Source organism: Dreissena polymorpha, chromosome 6, assembly GCF_020536995.1.
Source record: "Dreissena polymorpha isolate Duluth1 chromosome 6, UMN_Dpol_1.0, whole genome shotgun sequence".
NCBI classification, from domain to species: Eukaryota; Metazoa; Mollusca; class Bivalvia; order Myida; family Dreissenidae; genus Dreissena; species Dreissena polymorpha.
Genome location: NC_068360.1, coordinates 18,443,108 through 18,467,312, shown reverse-complemented (window position 1 = coordinate 18,467,312; position 24,205 = coordinate 18,443,108). Strand labels below are relative to the sequence as shown.

At 35.7% G+C, this 24,205-nt stretch overlaps 1 protein-coding gene and 1 long non-coding RNA gene across 3 annotated transcripts in view; both read left to right on the top strand.

Annotated features, from left to right (window-relative positions):
* LOC127834914 (polyubiquitin-C-like) overlaps positions 1 to 24,205 on the top strand; it is a 345,452-nt gene that overhangs the window by 202,496 nt on the left and 118,751 nt on the right. The window contains exons 6-7 of the mRNA XM_052361048.1: positions 2,382 to 3,058; positions 5,926 to 5,928. Of these exons, the coding sequence (XP_052217008.1) occupies positions 2,382 to 3,058; positions 5,926 to 5,928 (680 nt within the window). The remainder of the gene's footprint in view (positions 1 to 2,381; positions 3,059 to 5,925; positions 5,929 to 24,205) is intronic.
* The window catches only part of LOC127834917 (uncharacterized), a 71,601-nt gene continuing 57,600 nt past the window's right edge, over positions 10,205 to 24,205 (top strand). For both annotated transcript variants that reach the window (XR_008028282.1, XR_008028281.1), the window contains exon 1: positions 10,205 to 10,467. This is a non-coding gene — a long non-coding RNA (uncharacterized LOC127834917). The remainder of the gene's footprint in view (positions 10,468 to 24,205) is intronic.

The window sequence follows — 24,205 nt, the reverse complement described above, 5'->3', positions numbered from 1 at the left end:
CACGGTGACCAGAAATAGTAAAATGGTTTTTGAATGATAATTCAAGAACGCATACGCCTAGGATCATGAAACTTCATGGGTAGATTGATCATTACTTGCAGATGACCCCTATTGAATTTGAGGTCACTAGGTCAAAGGTCAAGGTCACGGTGACCCGAAATAGTAACATGGTTTCCGGATGATAACTCAAGAACGCATACACCTAGGATCATGAAACTTCATGGGTAGATTGATCATGACTTGCAGATGACCCCTATTGATTTTGAGGTCACAAGGTCAAAGGTCAAGGTCACGGTGACCCGAAATAGTAAAATGGTTTCCGGATGATAACTCAAGAACGCATACGCCTATGATCATGAAACTTCATAGGTAGATTGATCATGACTTGCAGATGACCCTTATTGATTTTGAGGTCACAAGGTCAAAGGTCAAGGTCATGGTGACCGCAAATAGTAAAATGATTTTCGGATGATAACTCAAGAACACTTTTGCCTAGGAACATGAAACTTCATAGGTACATTGATCGTGACCCGCAGATGACCCCTATTGATTTTCAGGTCACTAGGTCAAAGGTCAAGGTCACAGTGACAAAAATCGTATTCACACAATGGCTGCCACTACAACGGACAGCCCATATGGGGGGCATGCATGTTTTACAAACAGCCCTTGTTTCTTAATACTGATGACAAATGACACTTTATTCTCTTTTATATGTTTTCCTATAATATTGTTCAACAGATATAGGTCCGATAAAATCTGGTTAGGTCCTGTAAGTTTGAACAATTGCAGAAACTCATGTCTTGTGAGTTGATCTTGTCTTTCACATGGGTTTAAATACGAGTGAAAATTTTTATGTTAAATATTTCACTCGCAGATATTAACATTATTTGTGTTATAATATTCATGCAATTCAAATGATGAACATTTATTTGTTTTTATTTCTTAAATGTAACACTTTGACATTTAACCGTTTTCTCAGATTGTATAAGCAGTTTTAAATTTCTGTAAGTTTAATTCTTAATAAATAGTGATGTTGTTACATACTTTGTTTCCTAGATCATGTTCTTTTTATGCCCCCAGATCGAAAGATCAGGGGTATATCGTTAAAAACATGGCCACCAGGGGCGGGGCATTTTTCCTTATTTGGCTAAAGTAAAACCTTTTTTACAATCTAGAGGCCACATGTATTGTCCAATCTTCATGAAACTTGGTCAGAAGATTTGTCCTAATAGTATCTTGTTTTCTCAGGTGAGCGACTTTGTGCCTTTCAGGCTTTACACCAGTGGTATTAAACGTACAATTGACTTTCTCTTTTACAATAATAACTGAGAGAATGTTAATTATTTTAATTATGAGCAAATAATGATTCAATGTGCCGTATGACAATCTGGTCTATGACCATTTTATTTTCGAATAAGTTTTGCTCTTTTTATCCCCTGCCATAGGCGGAGGGATATTGATCTGGTGTTGTCCGTCCGTCTTTCTGTCCATCCGTCTGGAGCCATATCTTGAAAGTCCTTTGGCGGATTTCATTGAAACTTGGTATGAGTATATCTATGGATAACAGGATGATGCATGCCAAATGGCATTGTACACCATCCGTTAACAACGGAGTTATGGCCCTTTTTATCTTGAAAAAATGCTTTTTTGTGTGTGTCTGGAGCCACATCTTGGAAGTGCTTTGGCAGATTTCATTGAAACTTTATTTAGTGTCAAATATAACACTTTTGTGTCCAGAAGCATATTGGCGGGGAATATCATTCAACGAATTTGCTTGTTTTTTCTCATATATCGACTGCATGATGATCGCAGATAAAAAAGAGTTGAGAAGATGCTGTTTACAACCGGACATTGGCCGAGACGTTGACAGAAACGGGCTTAATGCTGGCAGTCGGTCGACGTCAGACCATATGGCTCCTGCCATACGTCGGTCTTTGGCCATACTGGTAAGATGTTGACTGAAATGGGCTAATGCTGTCAGTCGGTCGACGTCAGACCATATGGCGCCCGCCATATGTCGGTCTTTGCCTGAGAACGTTGATCACAGAGCTTTGGCTCTTCATTGATTGACGTCACTGGGGATCGGCCCGGTCACCGGTGATCGCCGGGGACCGCACCGGGCTCCGGTCCATGGCACACCAAGACCGGTCCGGGCACAGGTCACCGGTCATTGACCGGTCCGGTTACCGGTCACATGTTATGAAAAGTTTTAGTTGTATGTTCAGAGATAGTAATTTAACAAATAAGCTTAAAAATAAACTACTGATGTTTGTTATAAAAGTAATAAAAACCTCCAGTAAAACCGACTGATATTGACTTAATTGCAATGCATAATTTATCTCCAAAGTCTCCAACTTAATATTATACTGATTGATTATTTTAGGTATGCAGATCTTCGTGAAGACCCTAACTGGCAAGACCATCAAACTCGTGGTGGAGCCCTCTGCCTCCATTGCGAATGTCATTGCCAAGATCCAACAGATCGATGAAATTCCCCCAAATCAGCAAAGTTTAATCTTTGCTTCCCAACAGCTGGAAGATTACCGTACCCTCTCTTACTACAACATCCAGAAGGAGTCCACTCTCTCTCTGGTCTTGCGTCTGCCTGATAGTATAAAGATATTCGTGAGGATCGTGACTGGTAAGACTATCAACCTCGAAGTTGAGCCCACTGCCTCTATTGCAAATGTCAAAGCAATGATTCAAGACAAGCAGGGTATTCCTCCAGATCAACAGAGGCTGATCTTTAAAGGCAACGAGCTGGAAGATAACTGTTACCTTTCTACCTACAGCATCCAGAGAGATTCAACCCTCCATGTGCAGTTAAAGTTAATGCAGATCATCATTGTGAAAACCTCTTCTGACACAATGATCGCCCTCGAGATTTTTGGCTCTGACTCTGTTGAGAGTATCAAGACCAAGATCCAAGACAAGGAGGGAATTCCCGCACAAATACAGAGGTTGATCTTTAATGGTCGCCAACTAGAAGATGGTCGTACCCTCTGGTACTACAACATCAATAATGGATCTAAGCTCTACCTTGTACTTCGGCTTATCGGTTCTTGAACCCCATGCAATCAATGCAAACAAATATTGGTTCTCATGCTATAATAATAATTAATTTCCAGTATAATATCTGAGATTGTGTAAAGAAATTATAATTTGTGCAACAATATTCCTTTAAAACCAGTGTAAACTACTATTACATTTGCAAGTACCATTCCAAGTCGCTTAATGGAATTTTGTTCATGTATGCTTTGTACGCGCGTGTCTTGTCATTTCTTTTGCTTTGTGTCAACCCGTCTGTCAATTGGTTCCTTGGTACCCTCCTGGTTTAACTGAAGTTTACCTTTATATGTATTTGGTGCGAAATGAAAACGAAACTGCATATTTTTTAGAAACGTACTGATTTCATTTACTAACCTCGATTACGGTAGAAGATAAAATATTCAAGCCCGTCTCATATATACATGTGACGTTTTATTGAATGAGTGTGTTTGATTGGTTGATTGGAAAACAGATTTTCTATGATCACATGAAATTATACAAAATCTGTTTTCCAGCCTTTTTATAAATGCATATCGATATCAGGTAACCATGCAAACTTTGCCCTTTCATTGACTTTGTGCACCTATAAAGATAAAATTATGACTTCTAGTGGCAGTAAAGCTTTTCTGATTTCAAATTCATATTTCTTAGGCTGATATAGATCTTTTAGTTATCATGAAATATTTTTTCTTAATACTGATGACAAACGACGCTTAATTCTCTTTTATATGTTTTCCTATAACAGATATAGGTCCGATAAGATCTGGTTAGGTCCTGTAAGTGTGTTATAATATTGATGCAATTCAAATGATGAACATTTATTTGTTTTTATTTCTTAAATGCAACACTTTGACATTTAACCGGTTTCTTAGATTGTATAAGCAGTTATAAATTTCTGTAAGTTTAATTCTTAATAAATAGTGATGTTGTTACTTATTTTGTTTCCTAGATAATGTTCTTTTTATAATAAATAGTGATGTTGTTACATAATTTGTTTCCTAAAAAATGTTCTTTGTATGCCCCCAGATCGAATGATCAGGGGTATATCGTATTTGGCCTGTCTGTCTGTCATTGTACTAGTGTGTCTGTGTGTCTGTCTCAAAACTTTAACCTTGGTCATAACTTTTGCAATATTGAAGATAGCAACTTGATATTTGGCATGCATGTATATCTTATGGAGCTGCACATTTTGAGTGGTTTAATGCCAAGGTCAAAGTTCAAATACATGGCTTCAAAGTGGCGAAGTAGGGGGCATTGTTTTCACAAACACAGCTCTTGTTTAATGTTGAGCTTTTCATAGGTCTCAGTTTTAATGATGCATTGCTTCGTGTTTGGCACAATTAAGGATGCGTTGTGCAATAATGAAAGATGCTTGAAATCTAAAAAGTGAATGTAACAATTGTCTTTCTAAATAATTTTGAGAAATAATAAACTGTTCAGTGCGTAGCTTCACATAATACATAATGTTAAATCCTTGAAACGGTGTAAAAATGAAAATATGCTTTAACTTTATATATAAAATTAACTGAAATCATCCAACCAATTTGTCATTACAACTTAATACTGTGTATGATGGAAAAAATGACGGTTCACTGGAATATATAGACACACACACATAAATGTAGAATAAGGTCGGAAACCCACCGTCTGAGGTAACCAAATGTTTTGACAAGTGGTATCCTCATTCCTTAAAGAAATTATGTCTCGCCTTTCATAACGCGTAAACATGCGAGTTTATGTAAACATATAATACTATACGATAACATGTACCGGTAGTTCTATACTAGAATAACATTTGTTATTGTGAGTTTATACCTTTTATAAATACTATTTCATATTGGCTACTTCACTGCATTGGCTCTTTATCATAGGGTGAATAAAACAAAAGGTGAAAACAAATAATGTAGTTATACCCCCACTAAACGAAGTTTAGGGGGGGGGGGGGGGGGTTATAGGAGTGAGCTTGTCGGTCGGTCCGTGTCCGCTCTCTAATTCCAGTAGTTTAAATTTTATTTGGCGTAAAACGAGCTATCATGAGTCTTCACAACAATACATTACATGTAAGCAAACCTGTAAACTATTAAATTGCACACAAACATGTACTATAATTCAAAACAGCAGTCAGTACACATGTAATCTGATAATTCATAACTACATGTACATTGTTCTAGTACTTATGCAGTTATTCTAATTTCAAGTTAGAATAATGTTTAACTAAAATGAAAGAGAAAACTTTTAATGGAATATCAATAGTTTGTTTATCGTGTCAACACATTGTTGTGTGAATTTCAATTTTAGTATGTTTTATATTCTTAATCCTCCAATGATGCAATTTTAAAGCATACGGAGATAACCAGCAGTCAATGAACGGATTGAACCAATACCAGTAATAATTTACTTCAATATTTACCAAACGTATCCTGTTAGATTATATCAAGACATAGTTGTAGGCAAACATTAAATGTATAGGTGAATTATTCTTATTAACCAGGTTTTCCGAAGGAAAAAACTGGTTATTAGATTGGCGAATGCGGGCTGGCGGAACAAGCTTGTCCGGGCCATAACTATGTCGTTCATTGTCAGATTTTAAAATCATTTGGCACATTTTTTCACCATCATTGGACGGTGTGTCGCGCGAAATAATTACGTCAATATCTCCAAGGTCAAGGTCACACTTTGAGTTCAAATGTCAAAAATGGCCATAAATGAGCTTGTCCTGGCCATAACTATGTCATTCATTGTGAGATTTTTAAATCATTTGGAACATTTGTTCACCATCATGGGACGGTGTGTCGCACGAAAGAATCACGTCAATATCTCCAATGTCAAGGTCGCCACGACTAAAAATAGATTTTTTTTAAAAACAAACTTACAAAGGGGGTTAATTTTGTTTGTTCATTTCAAAAGTTCAGTTTGAGTTTTCTCCCTTTATCAGATTTTTTTTTTCACAATGAAAACCTGGTTTTGTGACAGTTTTGTCCCTTGTTTTCTATATGTTATAAAGCAGTTCATTATTTAGGCCGTTAGGAGTCCTAGTTTTAATGTATGTATACAAAATGTGTTGAGGGTTTTGAGAGGTAAGTAGCAGCTGGGATGTGAGATGGTAGCAACTAATTCCGAGCGAGTTCCTGTTTTCGATTCTTGGTATTTTGCACGAATTTAATGTGTGACAGTGTCGATATATAAATACATGTGTTCCTTTTCCGTTTAAGAAGGTAAACGCACCAAACAGAAAAAAATATCAGCGTAGTTGGTCGTAATCGGGTTATAATCAGCTCATTTCAATTTTCATTTAAAAATGCTTTGTCATTAATTGACATTTTTCCAGTCCATGTGCATTTGAATTTTGAGTTGCCATATAATTTCGCGTGTCTGAACTATATGTCATTGAAAGTGCCATAATTCTGATAATTGCTCTCTGTATGAATGATTTATATTTACCAGTTATGGATGTGTCATTTTGTAAATAATTATTAATTTATATATAAGTATTTGATAGAATGTGTTCATTAGGGAATTCAATGTTCGTTGGTAATTGCGGCTAACAGATTCATAGGTTTTACATTATATAATAGCTTGGCTTTTAATATTTTATAGTATCAGTATTGTCGATGTCTGCATGAACAGTTTAAAAAAAAAGTTTCATTGTCAAACCAACGTGTATATGTTAAATAAGTGTAGTTTATATACACAATAATTACGGCATGCAAACATATTTTGGCTCTTTCTTTAAGTATTTTATGGCGTTCATATAAATAAAAATAACGTCTTATTTTCCGAGAGGGGTTAAGGTCATCGACAACTAGTCATTGTAGTGTAAAATTGACGATGTTAAATTGTAAGAGATAAAACTACCATTAACTCGCTATATAATCATCATTACATTCGAAATGTTAATCATCAATCTAGTAAACAGTTCAATTTATTAACGAAATAAATATATAAATGTATATATGGGTACTTCTGTGTATTTGCTTAATATTGTCATTCACATCGTCCAAGCTTAATACACAATTGGTGTTAAGTAAAATTATTAATGTAACCTAGAATGATTCAAAACGCGGTTGGTAAATTAGCGTGCAAATACAGGAAGCCGTGTATATTGGTATGTTGGATACCTACTAGGGAGTGCTGTCCTGATATTCTTTTAGTTATATTGAAGGAAAAGTGCTGGTTCGATTTGCTGTATCCGTATCGTCTCATGCTTAAGCTAACGCTTACATTTATGTAACAGAAAACTGATTACTATTAAGATCGTTTTGTTGAATCAGCATGTAATATATGATATGAACATACACAATAAACACATGAGTATCGGGAGGCAGTATGCGTATACAAAGATTAGTTTAAACTGTACGATGCATGTTGTTTCACATCATATTGATTACTTTTAAGTGACTAAATTTATTACACGCATCGGTTTGGTCTGGAAATTAAAAATATAAAGTCGTATTTAATCGTATTGAATATTCTCTACTTTTTAGCTCACCTGAGCACAATGTGCTCATGGTGAGCTTTTGTGATCCCCTTTTGTCCGTCGTCCGTTGTGCGTCGTCAACATTTGCCTTTTCACAAGAGAGGCCGCATTTATTGTCCGATCTTCATGAAATTTGGTAAGAAGTTTGGTCTCCATGATATCTTGGACGAGTTCGAAAATGGTCTCGGACTCACGGTTGCTTTAAAAACACTCTACAGGCCACATTTATTGTCCGATCTTCATGAAACTTGGTCAGAAGATGTGTCCCAATATTATCTTGGATAAGTTCAAAAATGGTTTCGGTTGGTTAAAAAACATGGCCGCCAGGGGGCGGGGAATTTTCCTTATATGGCTATCGTAAAGACTTGTTAACACTCTAGAGGCCACATTAATTGTTTGATTATCATGAAATTTGGTCAGAAGCTTTGTATCAATGATATCTTGAACGAGTTCGAAAATGGGTCCGGTTGGTTGAAAATCATTGCCGCCAGGGGACGGAGCATTTGTCCTAATGTGGCTAAAGTAAAACCTTGTTAATACTCTAGAGGCCACATTTATTGTCCGATCATCATGAAACTTGGTCAGAAGATTTGTCCCCATGGTATCTTAGACGTGTTCGAAAATGGTTCCAGTTGCTTGTAAAACATGGCCCCCAGAGGGCGGGGCATATTTCCTTATATGGTTATATAGGCTTTTCTAAAACGTTGTTAAAACTCTATAGGCCACATTTATTTTCCGTTCATCATGAAACTTGGTCAAAAGATTTGTTCCAATGATATCTTTGACGAGTTCGAAAATGTTTCCGGTTTGTTGAAAAACATGGCTGCCAGGGGGCAGGGCATTTTTCCTTATATGGCTTTTGTAAAACTTTGTTATCACTCTAGAGGCCAAATTTATTGTACGATCATTATAAAACTTGGTCAGAACATTTATCCCAATGATATCTTGTATGAGTTTGAAAATGGTTGCAGTTGGTTGAAAACATTGCCACCAGAGTGAGGGGCGTTTTTCCTTATATGGCTTTGGTAAAATATTGTTTACACTCTAAAGGTCACATTTATTGTCCAATCTTCATGCAACTTGGTCAGAAGATTTGCCCTATGATATCTTTATAAGATATAAAATAAAATTTCAAATAAAAACATTTTTGCTGGTTTTCCTTTCTCAAGTAGATTATGATGATCACAAAACTTGGTTCGTGATTTACAGCAACAAACATGTTTTATGCTATCTGAATATTCTTTATTGAATATTCTCGAAGTTTAATGTAGTAATACTTATTTCGCAGAAAATTAATTCAGGGAGAAAAAACTGTTCATAGCTTGAATTGTTGAATTCCATTCATGAATGCACACTTAATTACTCCAACTTGCCCTTATTAGCTGCGTACAGAGCGACACAAATTAATACACATCTCTGAGTGAACCTTGTTGTTTTATTTTGAGATCAGCAACTTGATACCTTGTGCTATTTCTTTGATGTCTGGCATCATAGATAAGAGAACATATATTTTTTGAGGCACACAGTTTATTGACGAGTTCTGATTTTTTTGTGATTATCAAAGATTTGTGTTTTAAAACGGATTTATTGATTTTTTAATTGGAAATATAATTGCCAGGTGAGTCGGAAAATAGTTCATGTTTGTTTAAAACAAAGATCTATTAATATACATAGATCTTTTTTTAATAAAAAGGCTCTCAAGGGGGTTTGCAGTTTTCTTGTATGTCTACAGTTGTTTATAGTGAAACAATTCGAATACTGTTCGTCACATTTTTAGTTCAGTCTGAATGACTCTTGCTGAGTACAGATGCTATCATATCTTGATTTAGTTTACTCAATTAGTTTAAATATTATCTTCAAACATGGTGACAATCTTTATGAGCATAATATTTTTTGCTCATGGTGAATTTTTGTGATCACCTTTTGTCCATTGTCTTCCGTTGTGCGTCATGAATATTTTCCTTGTTAACACTGGATAGGCCACATTTATTGTCGGATCTTCATGAAACTTTCTCAGAATAATTGTCCCAATGATATCTTGGACGAGTTCAAAAACTGTTTCGGATGATTGAAAACCTTGGCCAACAGGCGGATGATTGAAAACCTTGGCCAACAGGGGCGGGGCATTTTTCCTGATATCTTAGTAAAAACTTGTTAACACTTAAAGTCACAATTATTGTCCAGTCTTCATGAAACTTGGTCAGAATTATGTTTTAATGATATCTTGGATGAGTTCAAAAATGGTTCCGGTCTGTTGAAAAACTTGGCTGCCAGGGGGCCATTTCTAGTTTATTCTTCATGAAACTTGGTTAGAACATTTGTTGATATAAGTCTGTTGATGTAAGCACATGATTAAGTGAAAGAAATAAACTTACAATATTTTTATGGTGGAACACTAGCCAAACTAGGATACTTAAATATGATATTACAGTGCAATATATCCAAGTGGTGATCTTCGAAAAGCGGTCACATGTTTTTAGCAGTAAGTCTCAATTTCGAGAGAAAAACAGTACACTTAAATTAATTGTGTAGTTTAACTATAAGAATAATTGACCATCCTCCTTTTATTTTTTTGAGCGGGAGCTGTAATTTTGTGACCCGTTTAGAAATTTCGCAGCGAGTAATGTTGAGACAGCGAATATTAATACGATATAAACGCTTATCACTTTCTTGCTGATATGGCGAAAAATACCTGTCTCGGTACGGTACGTCGCTATCTTGTTTGTCATGTGATTACCTCTTCTGATTATAGAAGCCTACTGATAGCAATATCACATGTTGCTGTTGTTTAACATGGTCGAAATGTTTAAACTAAATTATATTACAATAATAAACCCCGATCGACTTCAAAAATTTTATCTGATGTGGACACGTTCTAACGAAATGATTGACCTCCTTTAGAGAACTATAAAGAAGGCCTTTAAGTGAAGGCAAATAAACAGGTACATTTCATTTACTGTACGATTAATATACCATATATACTATTTATCGTTTTACATGTTCATGTTCATAAATAGTGGTAATATGACAATAACGTTTAATTTCTTAAGTTTCGTTTTCCATATTGTTTTATTCGTATCAATTATGCAAGATATGGATCAAACATAAATTATGAGCGTTTACATTGACGAAAATGCGGTTACTCACAAATAATATTTAGTATTTAGAAGTTACAATTTTAAGAGTAGGTGGTTAATGATTTCAGTCCACTTTCGATTTCGATGCACATATCATCGACAAGAAGTATTTTATTGTTTTTCTTTAAATGCCTTGTGCAGAGATTTCATAAAGATATAGAACATTCGCAAAAAGTTCTACGCGGTTTTCCTAAAATTTTGTCTTTGACCATAGTAAGAAAGACCATGGCCTTAAAATAATGTTGGTCTTGCGTAAAGCGTTTCCATTATACGCTATTTTAGCCAAGTTATTTCGCAGGTTTTAAACCAAACGTTAAAAATGAGCAATAATATGAACTGATAATAAGAGTATTCAAAAATAACGAAATGTATTTTGATTTTTAAAATTACACAAACTTAAATGGCAGTTCTTTATTTCATTCCTCTTTCGATTTCGATGTACACTGTATGCTACATGAATGTACCGATGAAAAATATGCAGCTTTCATATAGATGTTGAAAATACACAATTAGTGCTTTGAATTTTACGTTCACCATATGAGTAGAAAGTGTGTTTCAGTTATTTGGAAATAACTGCGGATTAAAGGTATAGATGGGAAAAGGTTGCAATAGTTAGATTATTAAGAACTTTTATGTCAGAGTAAAAGCAACCTTGGTTACATAAGAAATGTGAGTTTTTCTCGACGCATCGGTTTTAATAGATTTCATAAGAGTCAAGCTATTACGTTAGCTTCGAACTCAAAAATGTGAAATAGCGGGTCATATTCAGAAAAGACAGACATTTTTTTTTAAGTCACATTACTCTAAGAAAATCTCTATTGCTGAACTTGCTAATTCGTCTTTTTAGCTATCTTATACGTTTTAGTAAAATGTTTATATCGGAAATTATTGTGTACGGTACAAATAGATTTTAAGCTCACCTGATTGCTCAGGTGAGCTTTTGTGACCGGTCTTTGTTCGTCGTCCGTCCGTCCGTTAACATTTGTTCGTAAACACTCTAGAGGCCACATTTCTTGTCCGATCTTCATGAAACTTGGTGAGAAGCTTTGTCCCAATGAAATCTCGGTCGAAACTGGGTCGTGTCGGGTCAAACACTAGGTCACTAGGTCAAAAAAAGAAAAACCTTGTAAACACTGTAGAAGTCACATTTCGTGCCCAATCTTCATGTAACTTTGTCAAAATGTTTGTCTTAATGATATGTTGGTTGAGTTCAAAAGTGGTTTGGGTCCGTTGAAAAACATGGCCGCCAGTGGGCGGGGCAGTTTTCCCTATTTGGCTATAGAGAAACCTTGTAAACACTCTAGATGTCACAATTTTTGCCCAACCATCATGAAAGTTTGTCAAAACATTGGTTTTATTGATAACTCGGACGAGTTCGAAAATGGTCCAGATCGGTGGAAAACATGGCCGCCAGTGGGCGGGGCATTTTTCTCTATATGTATAAAGTGAAAACATGTGAACACTCTAGAAGTCACATTTTTGGCCCTATTTTCATGAAATTTGGTCAAAATGTTTGCCTTAATGATATGTTGGTTGAGTTCAAAAGTGGTTCCGGACCGTTGATAAACAAGGCCACCAGAAGGCAGGGCAGTTTTCCTTATTTGTCTATAGAGAAACTTTGTAAACACTCTATAAGTCACAATTTTTGCCCAATCATCATGACAGTTGGTCAAAGCATTGGTTTTATTAATATCTCGGACGAGTTCGAATATGGTCCAGATCGGTAAAAAAACATGGCCGCCAGTGGGCGGAGCATTTTTCTCTATATGTATATTGTGAAAACATGCGAACACTCTAGAAGTCACATTTTTGGCCCAATTTTCATGAAATTTGGTCAGAACATTTGTTTCCTTGATACGAGAGTTGAGTTCAAAAATGGTTCCGGTCAGTTGAATAGCATGGCTGCCGGGGGGCAGTTTTCTTATATTTATATAGTAAAAAAAGTTTGTGAACACTCAAGAAGTCACATTTTTTGCCCAATCATCATAAAACTTGGTGAACAGATTGGTTTTATATATATCTCAGATGAGTTCGCAAATGGTCCCGATCGGTAAAAAAACATGGCCGCAAGGGGGTGGGGCAGTTTTCCTTATGTGACTAGAGAGAAACCTTGTGATCGAACACTATAGAAGTCACATTTTTTGCCTAATCATTGTGAAACTCAGTCAATACATTGGTTTTATTGATTTCTCTGACAAGTTGGAAAATTGCTCAGATCGGTGAAACACAGTTTTTAGCTCACCTGATTGCTCAGGTGAGGTTTTAGGATTGGTCTTTGTCCGCCGTCCATCCGTCCACATTTCGTTTGTAAACACTTTAGCATTCACATTTCTTAAGCATTCTTTATTAAAGTTGCTGAAAGATCTCGTTCAAGTTTGATAATGAGCAAAATCACAATTAATGCCATAAGTATTGCCCTTAGATTGTCAAAATTTTCATTATATTATACAAAATCCTTGTAAACACTCTAGAGGTCACAATTTTGTTTCAGATTTATGAATCTTGGTCATAATATTTATTTTTGCAAACAATTTAGTTTGATGTTTGGTAAGGGGGGGGGGGGTCAACTCAAAATATAGGTAACCAGGTCAAATCTTACAAAAACAATTACACTCCATACGCCAGAGTTTTGGTTCAATAATGATGAAACTTGACCAGGATGTTTGTCTGGACAAAATCTAGGTCAAGCTTGACATTTGGTAAAGATTGAATGAACCGACTCCTCTCAGGTGAGCGAACTAGGGCCATCTTGGGACTCTTTTTAAATATTGTTGTGAATGAACTGAATAAGACGTACCGCTTTACGCATGCACAATGTTAATAACTGCTTTGTAGTGTCTGAAATTTGTCAATAACGTGCGTGATTTGTGAAGCTAGCTAGACTCTCTGGATTTTAGGACAATAATTCGGACGTGGTTTTTTTTATTAAATAATTAAATATTGAATATTAAATATCGAACGATTCCAAAACATATTTCGGATTTTGTGTGTGCCATGCATACTTGGGAGCTTCGATAGAAATAAAATTATTGTTATCGCCTCGATATTCGATTTCGTAAATCGTGTTTATGGTGACAGTGTTTAGCATTTGATACAATCATTCAAAAAGTGTGATTTAAAATCAAAATAGATAAACGGATGGAATAACAGAAAATGAAATTACAAATCTTTGTTACTTTATTATCATAAGAACCGGATTTAAGTTGTCGTCGAGGAAAGTGTGTAGTTTACTTTAAATTTTGCTGTTTGACGAATCTTCTTAAAGCAAAAATAGAGGCATCGATTAAATATACAGATGAGTTTCAGTTTCAATCGATATTTGTATTATCCAAATTGTGTGCTACGTGTCATAATAATTATGTTCGCTTCTTTCGTTGAGTTGTGGATTAATTTTATTGATCACCGTTGGCTAAGGCTAAGGATGAATGTGAACGCCATTTTGCTCAGTATAACTGAGCCGCGCGATCACATTCTTTTCTCATATGAAAAATCGGCCCGGCTCAGCGGGAAGATATAATTTATATTTGCCCGCTAGATACGAATTACGGCCCGCTCGCGACGTCATTTTGTTACTTTTTATAGTAACGATATGTGATATATATATACATAACATGTTCATTTCATTGAACGCATATTTTTCCCAGTTAACATATTTTCAAACATAGCGCAAACGATTGGTAATCCAACGTATGGGACTTGTTGAACCGAATCGGTTATACCGATGCATGTACGTTCCTTAAATCGGTTAGCACTGATCAAGTTATTTCTTTACATAAAAACAGATTACAAAACCAGTACGTCACATATTGGACCGTCAGTGTCACATAACTACCTCAGCGATTCAATATAAGAAACAAAAACAGTATTCGAAAGATCATCGTATATTTGTACTATTGAAAATAGAAAGAAACAAACCCATAGGATACTATGCTATAAATAACGACAGACGAGATAGACAGGCAGACAGACAGAAAGACATTTTTTCCAGTAAAACTCATTGTATTAGTGTGAAGTTTAATCGGTATAATCAACCATCCCTCTATGAGGCGGTCAATTACCGCCGATTTGCCAGTTCCAATGACTTGTTGCTTAACATAGGTTTGACTGTAATTTATTGCGGAATGCCAATATAATAGTTGTTATTCGGAACGCTCCAGTCTGTGGTTTTCCGAGCACGCGCGGTAGGTACAAACAAAAGCTGACTAGCATATTTTAAAAGCGAGTGAATCAATAATCCTCTTATCGCTGAATTGTAAACACCACTTTTTCTGCTCAAACGTTCGCTTTAGTTGATACAAATACCATGGTCGACAGGTTTAAACTGATTCCTTTTACTTCCATAAAGCTTGAGAGGATCCGATTGATTTCCTATGTGTTTTATGTTGAGAACATTGTGCAAAGATAAGATTCAAGCTCTTTCGGAGATCGTTAACGAAGGCGTTGCGATAAAAGCATAAAAATAGGTAAATTTCATTTAATATAGATAAATTCATCATATAGAATATTTATAACTTTATTTTGCATATGAATAGCTGTACCATATATGACAATAACGTTTAATGTGTATTGTTTCGTTTTCCATATTCTTCATTCGTGTAAAAAACAGATTTAAAACCAAATGACAGTTAATGATTTCAATCCACTTTCGATTTCGATGTACAAAGTATTGTTCATGCACGGTTAATTGGCCATTAAATTTATTTATGAAGTTTTTCTAATGCTTTGTGTAGAGCTTTCAAAAAGATATAGAACACTCACAATAACTGCTATGCGATTTACCTTCAAGTTTGACTTTGGCCATAATTTGATTAAAAATCTCAGACGAAAACCGACCATGGCAATATGGGTCTTGCGTGCAAAGCAGCCGCTTCTATAAACCTTATTTGAGCCAAATTATTCCGCAGTTTTTAGATGGTCGCTAAGCGACCTTCTAATGTGGTTAGTCTAAAATTCAGGTCGATACGCCATAGCTACTAGGAGCCCTATACCCGAAAGAGTTGTATAATTTATGCAAGAGGTTTGAGTACTCCAATTATATTCATTCACAAATGGAAACATGATATTAATATCGTGTTAAATGCAATAGTTTCGAACGGTGCTTTTATAGAAAAGAATCAATAAAAAATGATCGTTTTGTTCGTGTCGCGGAGGAGATTGTTTATGAATGAATAAAATAGTCCACTTTCTGCAGCGTCTTCATAACTTATTTTTGCTCAGTCCATTCACAATATGAGGCTGATAATAGATGCGCCTGTCGATAAACAAAGAAAAGTCCACGGGCGATAACAACGCAATAGGTTACGCTCTCACATACACCTCAATGACGTAGTACAGGTCATTCGTAAATTGAGGCTATTAATAGATTCGGGAAAAAGTTAACGCTTATTTATATTCTCAATTTATATAAAACGTTGATCATAAGCTCAACAATAACTTCAGCGATACGATAGACAAAAACAAAAAAAATGTTTCATAATCGCTAAACCCGAATATAACAAACAATTTATAATAATAATACGAATGACCTGTTTCGTAACCTCGTTCATGCTACTACAGCGGGTATTTCTGGAAAACGTTCTTTGGTTCTCAACAGATAGCGGCGATCTTTTGTATTTACGGATGCTAGCAACGCAATAGTAGAAGGTTAGTAGAAGGTTTAGCTTGTTTATATTCACAGTTCTCAATACAAATACAGTTGGATATGAGTTAATCAATTACTACAGGCATATTATTGGCAACCTCGAAAATGCTTTATAATCGCTAAAACCGAAAACAACTAAATATATTATATTTAGTATATTTATAACAATAAATATCTTTTAAAAATGTAGTCGGCGTATACGCTGACTTTGAAATAAAGTTTGCAATTTACTTTTCTAAATAAATAAATACAATTAAACAAAAGTTAAACTATTGTGTTGTGTTTTTCACTTGTAAGTTGCATATTCACCGCATTAAATGTGTGTTAGAATTGTCAAACCACACATTAGTGTGAGTAGATAAAAAAATATACTACGGGAGAGCACTTCATATGTGTCCTCATATGCCTTGTTATGAGTATCTTTCTTCACTATCGAAATATGTCGTATGTTGATATTTGATTTAAACGCAGTTTTCTTTCGACACATTTAAATCACAAGTCAATAGTGCCGTCATGCGAAAATGGGACTTAAGCGTTTCGGCAAGCGTTTGTTAAACCCAACATGTGCTTTTGCGCAGTCAGGCCATAGGCGATGCTGTTCGCTATAAAATCACTCAATATGTTATGTTTCTCCTTACCAGAAGGAGAGATAGCTGAGTGAGCTATTTATATGATGGGCGCATATGGAATAAGACCCATTTTCGCATGACGAGGGTCATTACAAATCTGATTGCGAATTGAAAATGCCACATTTAAGAACAATGCTTTTTGATACAAAATTGAATTCAAAATAGCAAACTTGATTATAATGGCAGCCTATCCACACATTAAGGAATGATTTCCAGACGTGCTGACCAAGTACGGCAAACATTGTGGTATGATAATTAAACGATTTTCTCTTACCGTGACACTATACTATTTCACTAATGAATATTTTCTCATCTTTGAGGCGAAAGTGACATTCTGCGAGATGGATTGTAACGCGTAATTGTAACAGGGCCACAATTTGTGTCGTTTGAGCATACTGAGAGTAGTCCGGAATTCCTTACACTGAACAGTGCTACATCCTTTGAATTGAGCAAATACGCAGTGATGTAGCAAAAATTCAGAGGTTGTATCTCGAATCAGCTTATTAAATATTCGAAAATATTCATGTTGGCGTTATGTAAATGTCACTAAGATGGAAACTGAGTAAAACAGCTACGCCTAAAAGCGCATTAGTGCTCTATACCTATGTTTATGTCAGCGTTGTTCACACCGTGTGAACTGCTCGGTTAACAAGTAAAGCATAAACAGCAATGTTTATATACTTTTATACCTCCATATACAAGATACGAAGCTTATTGTATATTTTGAATTTGTATATGGTGTCAAAAATCAAAAGTTTTGTACCCGGAACTTTCATTACGAATTTATATTCTTGGTGAGATAGTTATTTGATATTAGAAAAAATATTCCTTTAATATGATGGTAACTGCAAATTTTCTTTTTATTAAGTTCTCATTACCATTTTCATCATATTTTCTATGCTTTCAGAACGTCCAAAAAGCATGTTGTTTTTATGTTGTCTAAGTTATTTCTATGAAATAATAAGGATGATAAAAAGTGCACACAATACTCGACCCACACACTTTATAAAGTTGAATGGCGTATGTTCATTTCAAACTTGCGATTGATTTTGAAAAATGAATTGCGTGTTAAATTATGCAATAGCGAACATCTTCAGTACCTTCAGCGCTTTGATTATTATAATATGAAAGCAAACTGCATATACGTTTTCTTTTTTTCACATGTAGGTTAGCGCAAAATATATGAAAGTAATGTGTGTAACTCTATGGTAAAATTTGAGGGTATATGTTGTACATTTGACAACAAATTGCTACTGTTAATTTTAGGTATATGTTCGTTTATTAATCACATGTTGTTTAGTGATGTTTAAATACCTTGATTTGTAGCATGTGTACCATGCAAGAGCTTATGTTGAGGTAGCATACATGAATGTGTTTGTTTGTTTGATTCAATATTCTTGGTTTGCGTGTTTAACTTTATTCAAAGGTTTAGTGTTTAACATTCAGAATGTGTTACTGCGAAATAATATATTAATTCGTAAGAAACGTTTAATGCAGTATTGCGCTGTGATACATTTATGCATGAAATATAACTTTGCGTCGTTTAGTTTAATTTGTTTCTGTAAGGTACACTTTTAAATAAAATAGATACTTTATCCTTAGTTTATGTCAGAACATGCCATTGTCTTTCTGCATTTAAATGCATAACTGACCCACGTCATGCAAACGTATGTCGTTTGCATTATGCGGCCAGAGTGACTGCAAACCAGCCTGTGCAAACGCAAGGTCTGTTCAGAAGCTACTTTGTCCGCCATAAAGTCACTCAAGTATTCAATCCCTCATTATCGGTCAGGGTGGCTCCTGAACAAATTGCGCGAATGCAGAGGACGGCAATCAGTAGCGCCAATTATTGTATAGCTCAGTAGTCACGAGGAAAATTGAAATACGAACTGAACAAAGTAACACAACATGCAAAATGTGGTCCATATGTGGAACAGACAAAAACTGTCGAATACAGTTTCCGTTCCAACAATGTCATCGTTACCTCGGCAACCTCCATGTTATCGCGGCCTCCTTATTTGCATGAAATTGACATGCACGTATGTTCACACTATCATACAATTACTTATAAAATACATTGTGCATCTATAAAATAGATGTATACGTCACACGTAAAGCTATTTTGTAATCATAAGATTGTAAATAAAAGGAAACAACGATCTTGTACTAGCGCGTATTTGAACGCTCGTTTACCTATAACGAGTCAACGACCATTGTTATCTTTTGTTTATGTTATTAATGGAGCAAATATCAGATGTGTGTATGTAATCGGACAAAATTCTGCCTCAACAAAAAGATAAAGGTGGGCGCAAGTAGCTAAATACCATCGCGTAACAGATTCACGGCCGTTGAAATATTCATTAATCATAAATAAGCCCGGCGAAATGGATGTTTCTTACTATTTTTGATTTTTACTTTTTTAATTTGTCACGTTACAAATACGTTGATAACAAATCAAAATAATTATACGTTGTAGATTTACGAGTGTGATTTTTATTTTATTAAAAGATTGTAAAAGTCATCACATACATTGTTAAACAAGTAGAGTAGCCGACTCCTCTCCTGATACTTCTCTTAAGTTCGGTAAAGGTTCTGGTCTAAAGAGTTCTGAGGTGGACCTCCGCTATTGGGGTACAAAAGGCGGTGTCGACTTCATAGCTGTGCACAAGAAATGAGTTTTCAATAGGAAGGCAGTTATTTTTGTGACATTATATGCGGCATTTTTTATTGGTAAACATTTATTGTGTTGCATTTCTTCTGTTACGCCACGTAATAATGAATAATAAATGGCTTGTATGTGAGATTTATTTTGAGATTTGCAAACATGCTTTTCGTATCAATAGCGCCATATGTCATGATTATACTCATAAAATACCGAGATACTTGCTTGAAGCAAATTAAGGCGTTTGTTGAAGGATAGAAACATCATTACACAAGTCTTCATATGTTTGCTTAATACCGTTTTAGCCATTTATAGTATGCTACTTAATCTGAAACCACATATAATTAAACAATGTGCGACACAAACTCAACGGACTTTTTACTGTTGTTTTGTTTGTTTAACATATTATTAAAAACAAAACAAGAATCACTATAAATTTAAATGGCGTTTATATTTCATTGGTTGGCAAATAGAAATGTGTCGTAAATCACTTCGCAGATGGTGTAAAGACCTGATACTATGCGAACCACCATTCCCATCGTCGTGTGGACATTTTAATAAAAGCAATGAACTATCAAATAATGATTTACACTGCAGGTGTATAAACGTACTTGGATGCAAATTATTAGTTGTGCGATGCTTTTTTTTACTCTTGGGTAGAGCTCGCGAACATTGAATCAAGGTTCATAATGCCGATAAATCTACTAACAAGCAATCGGCAAATTGCGAGTATAAAGGATGTAGCCTCAAGGCCCCTACGATATAACAGCTGGATGTGCATGTACAAAGTGAGCATATGAATGCAGAGCTGTTTGCATGCAATGTTCCAAAATTTCACAAAAAGGTAGCGCATGCCTCTGAGTTCATAGTCCAATACCAATATGCGTGGAGTGTAAGACTTGCTTCTCCAGTAAACCGCTGCTAGCCGAGCATTAGTACCTTCATATGATGGAGAAATTACGAAGCTTTTCCAGCTTTATCGACTTGCGAAGGCATCGCGAGGTTCACATCATGAAAACCTCGCTTAAGTGCAAGTTTTGTACGCGGTATGTCTCAGATGCTGTAGACCTAAAATCGAACATCTGTTCCACGCTGATTTAAAAACACCAATTTGCGAATGTATTTTTGCGTCGTGTGCAGAAGAGACTTCCGATCAGATGAGAAGATGTTTTTACACCGTCGCGAGCACCAGGACCTCTGTCAGTGCGGAGTTTGTTTCCAGGACTTCTCGAACGAAACACGGTATTTTAAACACATGGAGACACATGAGAACTACACGTGTATGGAGTGCTGTGAAGATATGGGTCAGGAGAGTCTGAATGCCCACCTAAATATATATTATAGTGTTCTGGGACTTAGAATAGTTAATGTGTTGGTTGTGTCAAGTTCTATTTCACAAGAGGCGCAGCCTCTTAATTCTCTCATTGTCTTGATAGGTTTCTGAGAGTGTTTTCTTTAATTATGGAGTGTTTTTAATCACCCTCGACAAAATGGTAGATCGGATTATAGGAATTAATTGTGTCTATCCGTAACTTAGTCTGTCCTTAAAACTATCGTTTCCGCGCCATATCTGCTATACCCTTTGACGTATTTGCATGAATCTTGCCTCAGATGTTAAGGCAATAAGATAATGTGTAGGAGGCACGTGCCACTAATAATCGCTCAAGCTTAAGGTCGTCCTTAAATGTCAAAAGTTTGAGCCTCATTTTTGTGTTCGCTCCATAATTTCTTAACCTCTGAAGAAGTTTCTTGAAACTGGACTGTAACATGTTTAGGTCCTTACGATGTTATGCAGAAGGCCTGAGTAAGTCACGAGGCCAAGATCCTTTTTCAAGCTTAAAGGTTTGTGCCTCCATGCTTGAGTCAACTTAATATCTCCTATACATTTTACAAGATTTTCATGAAACTTGCCTCAAATGATAAAGGCATTGAGAAGATGTGTCTTTAATGCGGGCTCAAGATAAAGGTTGTACTTAAAGGTTAAACTGTTTTTGAGTCTCCATTGTCTTCTCCATATCTTATGGACGCCTCAAAGGATTTTTATGAAACTTTGCTGAAATGTTGAGGGTATGAGAAAATTAACGAAAGGCATCAGTCAATAACGTCTGCTCAAGGCCAAGATAATACATGAATGTCAAAGGTGTTTTTTTCATGTCCGACCCATTTCTCCTACACCCATTACGTGATATTCATTGAACTTGGTATAATTATGTGGCCAGCCCGGGTCTCCTATTCACCCAATGGAAGGATTTTCAGAAACTTGTCTACAATGTTTAGGTCTTTTAGACAATGTGCAGAAGGCTTCAGTCAGTCACACCTGCTCAAGGTGAAGTTTAACGTACAGGTTAAAAGTTTAAGACTCTATTTTCGTGGCCCGTCCATAGTTTTTATATCTCTTGGCTACTATGTTTAGATCATGGATATTATGTGCAGAAGTATGAAGGCATGAGTAAGTGATTTAAGCCTGCTGTAAGTCAATATCATACTTGACGGTCTACTTTTGAGCCTCTATTTTCGTGCCTAGTCCACATCTCCTAAATATATTTGAGGATAACATGGAACTTTACTACAATTGTAAGGTACAGTCCACTCTCGTTATCTCGAAGTCGGCGGGAACATGAAAAAATATCGAGATAACGAGAGTTCGAGATATCCGATTAGGAATTTTCAAACGAAAATGAGACGCAATTTTATCTTGTTTTTAACATATAATTACCTGCTAAGCGGTCTAACAAAGCCGTCAACATGAGGCATAATACTCTCTTCCTAATATACATGTATACGCATTTTTACGAGGCACGATTAATTTTGCTATTTTAATGCTTAAAATGACGTTGTAAGTATTACAGAATTGTATGAAAACATGCGGTTAGAATTTTTATAGACTGTCGAGTAAACATCTGGTTATGTTGCTATTTAAAGTGATGATGCAATTGACCTCCAATCAAGACGAGGGTTTTCCATCTGAACATGCGTAAATCACGTTCCGGAATACTGAACTGTACATGTACATTTTGTTGTTTGAAATGCAAAGTGCAATAGATTATTAGTACAGGATCAAATACAAATGAAAAACCATTTTGAGTCTTGTCTTTATCATCGTTTTATCTTAATAACGTTTTATATACGCAAAAAAATAACTCAATGCATTTTGGAATGTTGTTTGTAAAAACAATTACTATTTTGGCCTTTCGGCAGGCTGTGTATTAATTGCAGTTAAAGTGACAGGCCTTACTCAAGTGTTGATGGCTAACGACATTACACACGTGTGATCATTGATGCAATCGATGATACATCAATTTCCTACCGCAAAGTATCGGGAGCAGCCGGGCTAAGCGGGACGGTGATCAAAGAAAAAAGTTCGCACCTTTTGCCGACACTGGGACAGTTATTCGCACTTCGAGATAAACCACAGTAAATACATGTAAAATCGGGACTCGGGACAAAATTTTATATCGACATATCGAATAATTCCACATAACGAAAATCGAGATATGCGATGTTTACTTACATAGATAAAGAAGGAAAAAAGTTGGGACATTGAGCTTACTTCGACATATCGAGAATATCGAGATATCCGATGTCGAGATAACGAGAGTGGACTGTAATTGAAACGATGTGCAGAAGACATGAGTCAGTCACGCCGGCTCAAGGTCAATGTCGTACTTTAAGGTCAAAAGTTTGACTTTTTCTGTTGTCCAAACAATATTTTATTTACCCATCGAAGAATTTCCATCAATTGTTGTCAAAATGTTTAAGCGATTGGACAGATGTGCAGAAAGCACGAGTCTGTCAAGCTAGCTGAAAATACAGTCGACATGGCTATATAGCTATCTCTAAAAAGTCATTGTTGGTTATTGGCAAGTATCATGGTGAATATCGCGTTTCTTATCATGTGTTGTGTTAAGGTCTTGTGTATCTCCCCTAAATGCTACCTGACGATCGACATTATTTAGTGAAAATGTCATCGATTGTGCATTATATTTCAGAAATCGTGTACGTAAAAATAAAATAAAACCGCAACATCGTGGTTGTTATAACATATTTTCGGATCACTAGTAATTCTTCAGAATAAAAAACGACTTTGTGGACGGACGGAAAGAACCAAAGTACGGACAGGGGAGAACTACAAAGGAACGTATGGCGAGACCGAAGGACGGATGGACAAAGCGTCGTCTTTATGCTTCCTCATAACATTCTTTTTTCAGTCGGAAAAATAAAAAATGTCCATCCATGTTCTTAAACAATTTAAATGTGTATTGATTTTAATAAGGGAACTAAAAATACAATTCACATCATCCTCGTGACGTGGTTATTTAAATTACTTGTTGACACCCGATACATTGCAAAGAATGATGCATAAAGAGAAGTTGATAAGTTATTAAACAAGAAAATGACAGTTATTCTGATATTATCTAATGATATAAACATATTTTTAACATCGTTTAATTATTGTAAGCCATTTGAACTTTAGGACATGATATGTGCTGTAATTGGTAATTGGAGAAGCCTATCAACGCGTGTGAGGCGCACGGATTTAAAAGAAAATATTTATGAACGCATTTTTATCAGGAAGTTCAACAGTTATTATACTATTATTCTATAACCAGG